The sequence below is a fragment of the Choristoneura fumiferana genome, unplaced genomic scaffold (assembly GCF_025370935.1).
Source record: "Choristoneura fumiferana unplaced genomic scaffold, NRCan_CFum_1 Sck3bRy_179;HRSCAF=369_pilon, whole genome shotgun sequence".
NCBI classification, from domain to species: Eukaryota; Metazoa; Arthropoda; class Insecta; order Lepidoptera; family Tortricidae; genus Choristoneura; species Choristoneura fumiferana.
Window position 1 is genome coordinate 648 of NW_027412861.1, and position 9683 is coordinate 10330.

Sequence of the window (9683 nt, forward strand, 5' to 3'; positions counted from 1 at the left end):
ATTGAGGTTCCTACCCTGCCTACTTCCTTTTCTTAATAATAATGCTTTCTAAAAGTATCGCGATTAATACGACATGAAATAACTAATTAGGTACCGAATAATTAGTTCAAGTTTGTAGTCATATATTTATTGTAATGTAAAATAATAATGCTTAAATACATAGACAGACACATTTTAAGTAGGTTTAAATAAAAATATATGATTAACGATTACATTTATTTACACATTTAAGCCATACCTACATACCCTATAGTACTAGGGTTTTGCGATAGTCAGCCCTGTGTGTCTTACGCACACATTGACGCGTGTACAGACGTCGTCGTGCCTATGTAGATTCCAGAACGCGTATTTTGTATGGCGTGTCCGCCCTGTGCTATGGTACTAGTATTTATCGTCCAAGCTGCATGCACACATACCGAAAATAAAGTCCATCCAAATGATTGGAAGCGGGTGAAACAATTGTTCCAAACAATTGATAAAAGATTACAATATTTTATGGAAGGCGTTTAATATGCTGCATTTTTAAAAGTAACACTACGGAATGAACGCCTTCCATCATTTTATTTTTTTCTGACAGATATTATTGATAATGTGCGCCTAACATAAACATCTGTGCGGGAAACAATAATGTACAACTCGTAATGTACGCGCAATAATGTACGACATAATAATCCGAAGCATTATTGCTTGCTTATTGTACAAAATATTGCACGCGCTGTAATGTACGTAGTGATAATGTACGACGTAATAATCTGAATCCAATCGATTCGAATGAATAGACATTATTCGCCGCGGATCGAGGGAGCGCAGCGAGCGAGATCGATATAGTCGGAGCAGAACCGACCCGGCCGGGTTAGGTTTTTTTTTAAATTCAATCACGGAAATCGTAAGGCATGATAATCGGAAGACAATGCTTCGGATTATCACGTCATACATTATTGCGCTTACATTATTAGTTCCCTGCTGGCTGCTAGTTCGGTACGGGGCAGAGTACGGGGTGATAATGCACGACATAGTAATTCGTGCACGTATAAGCACGGATTATCAGGCCGTGCATTATTTAAGCGTGCATTAACAAGTCGTACATTAACAACACCCCATCTGTGCTATTGTAGTATTTAAAAATAGATTGAGATTGAGTTATTTCATATTGTTTTTTGCGTGTTGTCAGAGGTATGTCATGTAGACGTTGTGTTGTCAGAGGTTGTCATTCTAGTCAACGAGACGCATATCACTGTGTATTTATTTCGTAGTTTGAGGACAATTTGATTATAGTTATATTACTTTTGAAAATGTTTAAATTTAATAGAACAGTGATAACATGTGCTGTGTTAGCCTTCGCTACAGTTGTAGTACTGGGACATTCTCACTCGCATGACCATTCCCATGACGAGCCGCCGTCGTTCAAATATTCAAAAGCTGCAAACGAACAACAAAAAGCAGAACAAAAAAAAGATAACTGATCCCGACTATGATTTGTACGTGAGCGCACTCAGTTCTACAGTATTTATAAGCATAGTACCATTCTTTATTCTTTTCTTCATTCCAATCGACGGCTCAGTAGAAAAACAACCATTGTTTGAAAATTTTGCTATCATTCGCTTCGGGTGGACTCCTCGGAGATGCTTTTCTGCACCTGATACCGCATGCGTTGGCAGCAAGCGGCGGGGACGGCGGGCACAGCCACAGTCACAGTCACTCCGGCGAAGGCGAACACGCGCCTCACGACACAACCGTAGGGCTCGGCGTGCTCGGCGGCATCATCGCATTCCTGGTCGTCGAGAAAACCGTGCGCCTGTTCAGCGGAGGACACGGCCATTCACACGCCGTAGACAAGAAAAAAAATGACGACAAAAAGAAAAAGGCAAACAAGGAAAAGAAAGAAGACATCAAAATCGCTGGGTACCTCAATCTTGCTGCCGATTTTACTCACAACTTCACTGATGGCCTAGCTATAGGAGCATCATACATTGCTGGCAAGAACATTGGATACATCACCACTATTACAATTTTGCTCCATGAAATACCTCATGAGATTGGGGATTTTGCTATCCTTGTCCAATCTGGATGCTCCCGGAGGAAGGCAATGATGCTGCAGCTACTGACTGCCTTTGGTGCCATATCTGGGACTGTCATCTCAATTTACCTACAAGGCTATGAAGACAGTGTAGTATCCAAGCTAGTCCTTCCTTTCACTGCTGGTGGATTCATCTACATTGCTACTGTATCAGTCATTCCAGAATTATTAGAGGGGGCTAATAAGTTCTCTCAGTCTATAAAAGAAATCATAGCACTCCTAGCAGGAGTGTACATGATGGTACTTATAGCACAATATGAGTAATGATAAGACTTAATGTGTAGTTCAGTGTAAATAATCAAAGAATATTTTTATGTTGTACACTGTCATTAAAGTATCGAACATCACAACTTATTGTTTTTAATTCCCTGCTTCAGGGCTAAGAATTGCCTGATACATTACTTTCTTTAACGTTTTTATCATAACAACAGCTGCCAACTACAATAGTTTAACCAACTTGTACATGGCTAAAATGCAGTTTTTAATTTTTTATCTTCACGAGTTCACACATTGGTCCAGAAAGTTTAGTCTATTCTTCTCTTTACCAATGTATGTACCGAGTACACCAGTATCATTTTCCATTGTTGCATTCTGCATAGCCTTTTGTTCACCTAAGCTCATTTAATTAAATGCATATCAACACTAGAAATGAGTCATTTATTACCAAACATTTTTTCTTTGGCCTGTATCAGGAGGGAATATAGAATATTTAGTGTTAATTCAGAATAAACATCCTATGTATGATTTCTTTACTTAATAGTACCAGGACCAATAACTTAGGTACTTCTTATGTATGTTAAAGGAGTAAGCATTGAGATCAATAAAAGAATATTAAATTCTTTGTAACTGTTTCACAATCATGAATAATAAAATAAGTATTAAAACAAAGCAAAGGTGTAAACTACCTACTGATAAGCATAGTTGTCCTATGTTGTAGCACCATTTAATGATTCAGAGCATCCTCACTAACAACAAGAGAATATGCAAAGGCACATACCTATTTTGAGTGTTCTGTTAGATTAATAAAAAGATTAGTTATCCAATACAATATTTTAGAGATGTGCCGATCATGGCTTTGGCCGACTAGCCGACTAGCCGATTAGTCGGTTGTAAAGAAGCCGACTAATCGGCCGACTAGTCGGCCAAGCCGATCACAGCTTCGGGGATTTCCGTGACGCTTTGTTAACCAGCTGCTTTGGGCGCAAGTCGCAACCGACGCCCGTAAGCGTGTCGGAACCTGTTTATTTTATTTGTATTATTTTTTTCTAGATTTTTGCTTTTGTATCTAACAAAGCGGTGTTTTTGTGAAAAAAATATTGTGTAAAAATAATGCCTACTATTATTGTTCATTAAAGTGAAAGAGCTAAAAAAAAAATAAAAAAAAAACATGTCAAAAAGAACGGCATCCGAAAAGGCTATAGTACTGTAGACCACATACATGCGTTGCGGCAGGTTATACAGAAGACCGAAGAGTATAACCTCCCCCTTTGCCTTGCATTTGTAAACTACTAGAAAGCCTTCGATTCGATCGAGACTTGGGCTGTGCTGCAGGCTCTCCAGCGGTGCCAAGTTGACTACCGGTATATCGAAGTGTTAAAGTGTCTGTACGAAAACGCCACTATGTCCGTCCGACTACCGGACTAGAGCACGACGCCTATTCCTCTGCAGCGGGGAGTCAGACAAGGAGATGTGATCTCTCCGAAACTGTTCACTGCTGCACTGGAGGATGCTTTTAAGATTCTGAACTGGGAAGGACAAGGCATCAACATTAATGGCGAGTACTTTAATCACCTTCGATTCGCCGACGATATTGTGGTCATGGCTGAGAGACCATGGAGGACTTCAGTGCTATGCTCGCCGACCTCAGCAGTTTCCGACCGAGTTGGCTTGAAAGTAAACATAGGCAAGACGTAACTCATGTCTAATGTCCATGTTGTGCCAACTTCCGTAATAGTCAGAGGCTCTGCGCTCGAAATTGTTGACAAGTATGTATACCTGAGACTAACAATCTAGATAGGTAGATCCAATTTCGAGAAAGAGATCACTCGTCGAATCCAACTCGGCTGGGCACCGTTCGGGAAGCTTCGCAGTGTCTTTTCTTCCAATTTATCGCAGTGTTTGAAGTCAAAAGTCTTTGACCAATGTGTGTTGCTGTGATGATTTACGGATCTGAGACGTGCGTGGTCGCTAACGATGGGCCTCATGAGGAAGCTCAAAGTCACTCAGAGGGCTATGCACCGGACACTATGACCGGGAGACGAGGTGTCGGTAGGCCTCCAACAAGATGGAGCGAAGACCCGGTTAAGATCGCGGGATCGCGGTGAATGCGAAAAGCACAAGACTGGTCTGAGTGGAGAGCCTTGGAGGAGGCCTATGTCTAGCAGTGGACGTCTTTCGGCTGACATGATGATGTCAAACAGAAAGTCTCGTGTTAGGATTTTTTGAACAATTAGACAATGATTCCCGTAAAGTCAAGTAGGTAGAACTAATGACAAAATATAATTTCTCGTGTGGGCAAGGAAAAACAGTAAATAATACAAAAATTAACAGCTTAAGGTTTTTATATAATGTAATTCCCCCTCTGTGTACCTATACCTACATGAAAATAAATATTTTATTGAAATATACGTACAAAGTAAGAGCCGGATAGTCGGCGCTTTTTGCCGACTATTCGCGACTAGTCGCCGACTACAAAAGTGGCCGGATAGTCGGCTTTCCCGACTAGTCGGCGATTAGTCGCACATCTCTACAATATTTACAATTTAATTTTTAAATCATCTTTTTAGCTTTTTGTTTTTTGTTGGCCATGATATAGTATTTATTTGCCTTTACTACTTACATGATGGCCATGAAGTACTTATCCATAAATTTTTAACCAAAGAAAAAAAATTCTAAAAAAGGTTCTTAAGTCAATGCATATAAATTATTATATAATTTTTTTTTGTTTGACACATAACTTTTTACAGAGTAGTTGATTTTGATATTTCTTTTTTTATTGGAAAGGGCCCAAGGTGGTCCCATATAAATTTGGAAAAAAAACCTACCACAAGGGTGGAAAAAAATAATAAAATAAAAACTTGAATAATAAATTACTGCCGAAAAAGCCAAAAAGCAAAAAATAATAAACCATTTTTATTTAACCTTAATCTAGGTACCAGTTTGAAATTGGTGCCTCAGCACTAGCCAGCAGAAATGGACCTATTAGTTGTCTACCTGATGGGCTTCTACCACTCCTCCTGGCTCGTGCTGAGGCACCGACTTCAAACTGGTACAGTCAAGGGCAAAGATATTGACATGGCCAAAGTTACAAAAATATGTATACACGACTTTATGCTCTTAATATTAAGGTGTATACATATTTTTGCAACTTTGGCTGTGTCGATATCTTTGCCCTGGACTGTACCTAGATTAAGGTTAGATAAAAATGCTTTTTTTTTTTTTTTGGCGGTTTAACTTTTTGTTAAAAAGTTTCAAATTTTAGTCAAATAGCAGAGAATTGAGTGAAAACTAAATTACAAGATTAAAAAGAAGAAGATTAGTTATTACTAACTTTCTAATCTTTTTGTTTACTTAGGGGCTGTTTCACCATCCATTGATTAGTGTTAACTGACGGTTAAATGTGATGCCGTTGCCGTCTATTCGAACAAAAAAAATAGAGATGGCATCACATTTAACCGTCAGTTAACACTAATCAATGGCTGGTGAAACAGCCCCTAAGTAAACAAAAGATTAGAAAGTTAGTAATAACTTCTAACATATTTTGTCAAATTACCTCGCTGTGCTACAGGACTAATAATATACATGTGCAAGCACTATTAGAGCCATTTGACAGATATTTGAAAAAGATGATGTGCAAAGGCTCATAATCGGAAACCAACAGCAGATCCTAAGAAAACTGATGTATGAAATAAAAATACAACATTTGGAGAAAATTACTTTATTTTAGTTTACTTCTTCTTAGACACACCAACAGTACGTCCTCTCCTGCCAGTAGTCTTGGTGTGCTGACCACGCACACGGAGACCCCAGTAGTGACGCATGCCCCTGTGGGCACGGATCTTCTTGAGCCTCTCCAGATCATCACGAAGTTTAGAGTCGAGATTGGAGGAGGTCAGCTGGCTGTACTTTCCATCAACAATATCTTTCTGCCTGTTCAAGAACCAGTCTGGGATTTTGTACTGCCTTGGGTTAGACATGATAGTGATGATCTTCTCAACCTAGGAAACATAAATAGGGACATGTGTATAAAAGAGTTTAACAATGCATACCAGTAAATTATGTTTTTGTAGATATCCAACAGATGGCTCAGTACACTATCTAATAATGAAATTCTTCGCCAAATTTCTTTTTTCATACAGAATATAAGTTCAGTCTCATTGTTATAGATCAAAATAGTAAAATTCACAAACTTAACCAGTGACATTGACATGAAACATAAGACAAGCATCAAAAAACTCATCTTTAAACCTTTTGCTAAATATGTGTATGAAACAAAAACACTTCAGTTGCAAACTTTAAAAATAGTCCTTAAATTTAAAAAAACTTGTATGTATCTTAATTCATCATAGTTTGTAAGTTAGGCCACTAGTGTCATGGAAAAATTTACTTTATTTGACCTGTTGAATGTTTCCTCAAACTTAAAGGATATCAAAAAGAACAGTGTAAAATAAGCGCTACGCAACGTTAGGTTACAATTTTTTTGTCCGACTGAAGTCGGCGACGGCTTTATTCGAGTTACAACCAAAATTCAAACAGAAATTCGATTTCGGTAGCAGACACTCGTTGTGGTTAGAAACAAGAAGAATTGCACTTTATACACAAACAACTGCGGTGCAGGCTCACCTCCTCTTCGGTGCATTCACCAGCACGTTTGTCCAGATCGATGTCGGCCTTCTTCAGGACGATGTTTGAATACCTACGGCCCACTCCCTTGATGGCCGTCATGGCAAACATAACTTTACGTTTGCCATCGATATTCGTATTCATGATACGAAGAATATGTTGAAACTTATCCGGAATTACGAGCGACTGTAACAATACATAATGTTGAATAAGGGGTGAAATATGATAAAACACATAAACTTAGAGCTCTACTTTAAAACACTGATTAAAAAGATATTCATTTCACTTCACGATTGGAGAATATTTTAAAGATTATATACCATTTCGGCGAAATAATACGGCCAAACGTCCGCTAACCCTCTAAAACAACATGAAAAGAACGTCAGAAACGTCAAAGCCGGACTGTCAAATCTGTCAAAAAATGTTGCTGGTCTTAAAAAAATATCTACAGAAGATTGAACAGCTGCTGATTGTCAAGCAAATGCAACCAAAAATACAGCCAAACTTTTTTTCAGTGATATTTTTATTTTGAAATAATTTACTCTCATTTAACTTATAAGTAAAGTGCGAAAAATATTTTTCACTTCTCATGCTCGTAAAGTTCGTGTTTATGCTGGATGTAGGCGACATAAATAACTTTTTATGCTCGAGTGCATAAAGTAAAATCTTCGTCTAAGACCAAGGTAATGTCAACAGCCACGAATCAAAAAAGTTTCTACATATTTTTTTAATAATTTTTAGTTTATGTAAAACTAAAAATTCATCAAATAAATGAATAAAAGTAAAAGTCGAGGCGAGGGCTTTATTATAAAACCAAATAAAACCCTCGACCTTAATGTGCTTGTCATGAAACCCGACCCGCGGTCGGTAAATGAGTCATTGCCCGTACTAATTTTCTTGTCATGAAGCCCAAGGTCGGTAAATGAGTAAATGTGCGTACTGATACTGCTGCGCGCGCTGCTGCTGCAGGCTCACCTGCACACGCACGTCAGGCGCATGCTGCGGGAGGGGAGGGCGGCGCTACCAAGAGCGCAGCCTAAGGTATCGCCAATATTTGGAAGAATTATATTTTTTCTTTTAGAAATATAAAATTTTACTCGCAAATGTGATGAAAAACATTGTATGTCGCACGGGCGGTACTAGAATTTCGGACATCGACTCATTAAAGCCCTCAGTCTTCGACTTCGGGCTTCTAATAGACTCTCGTTCGTAATTCCTTATTTACCGCCCTTAAGACACAATGTACTATTATATGACTAGCCTGTTACCCGCGACTTCTGACGTCTGCCTAGGATTAGGTTTTCACTATCATATCCCGCTGAAACTTTGATTTTTCCGGGATAAAAACTATCCTATGTCCTTCCCCGGGACTCAAACTATCTGTATACCGAATTTCATCTAAATCGGTTCAGCGGTTTAGACGTGATGAAGCAACAAACAAATAATCAAACAAACAGACTTACAAACTTCGACTTCAGGCTTCTAATAGACTCTCCTTCGTAATTCCTATTTTATTTATTTATTTATTTATTCATTCAACAACATTGATACAGTTAGTATTTCACTAATATTAAGACTTATTGTGATACTGATCCAGATAAGCGTTTAGAGACAAGTGTGCAGTAACAGCCCAAAAAGACCAAGGCCTGTGTTAGGGCTAGTTACATAGAAGCGTCATCATTCTGAGAGAGCAATCGATCGCCGCTTTTGAGCTTTGGTTAGTTTCAAAAATTTAGTTGAAAAAACAAAATAATAATAATAATATATTACATTATGTATATCTCTTCGTAAAGAAATAAGTACATAAATTATAAACTATTTGTAAATATAAATTATATGTTAGTTGTTACCAAATTTAGAGGAAAGCCAAATACAGTCAGGGAAATAAATTCTGGTAGAAAGTGTTAAATTCCGAAAAAGAGAAGCCCAAAATAAACTTCTTACTTTTGATGTTTAAACTATTTATATCTAAGTGCAAAGGATTATGGTCACATGCAGTACTACGATTTTTCAGCACTTCTAACAGCTCCTGCAACTCAACAGACAATTTATCATAGAGCCTGGGTCCAATGTATGAGAAATGCTTTCGTGATGCTTTACTACTTCTGAATGGTATTTTGTATCTACTTCTTGTATTCCTCAGATATTCGGGATTCCTTCTCAATTCCATGTCGTTAATGTGTCTTCCGAAGAATATTATCAGTTGCCAGATATAAAGTTGTCGTGGAGTCAGTACCTGAGTCAACCTGTAAATTGATTCCGTGGAATAACGCCTTGGCTTTCATTGTATTATTTTTAGAATCAATTTTTTTTTAACTTCGAGTTTTTTCATCAGTTGCGACCCGCAGCTACCCCATGCTATAACTCCATACAGTAGGATTGTCTGAGTCAGCGCAAAATATACAGATTTAAGTGTATCTTGATCAACAATATTGCGCAGTTCCAAAAATACATGTGCATGTGTGTCTGTCTAATTCTGTGTGCGATACACTGGCAGTGGAGGTCCCATTTCAAGTTCTCATCAATCACTATATACAAGTACGTCAGCGATGTACTTGATCTATATTTATACAGGTACAAATATTGTCAGCACCATCCGACACCGGTGAATTTTTAGATCTATATTTTGCTTAGGCTGCCCAGCTTTATTCAGCGAAAAACAATGAAGTTGGTTTTAGAGACATTTTAAGGTCAGTAAGTTCTTATCATAGCCAACCGCAGCCACTCTTAAAAAGCCCTCAGCGCCCGGCTAACTGCTTCATCC

General features: G+C 38.2%; 1 protein-coding gene and 1 pseudogene across 1 annotated transcript; one reads left to right on the forward strand and one right to left on the reverse strand.

The window, feature by feature from the left end:
* The first annotated feature begins 1197 nt into the window (after positions 1-1197).
* Positions 1198-2427, forward strand: LOC141445053 (zinc transporter Slc39a7-like; annotated as a pseudogene).
* Positions 2428-6001: 3574 nt separating this feature from the next.
* On the reverse strand, positions 6002-7323 carry LOC141445052 (small ribosomal subunit protein uS13). The gene is made up of 3 exons (XM_074110828.1): positions 7240-7323; positions 6920-7105; positions 6002-6294 (listed from the first exon to the last, which is right to left on the reverse strand). Exons 1-3 carry the CDS (start codon positions 7240-7242, stop codon positions 6025-6027), a joined length of 459 nt encoding a protein of 152 aa, XP_073966929.1. The 5' UTR covers positions 7243-7323; the 3' UTR covers positions 6002-6024.
* Positions 7324-9683: the final 2360 nt, after the last annotated feature.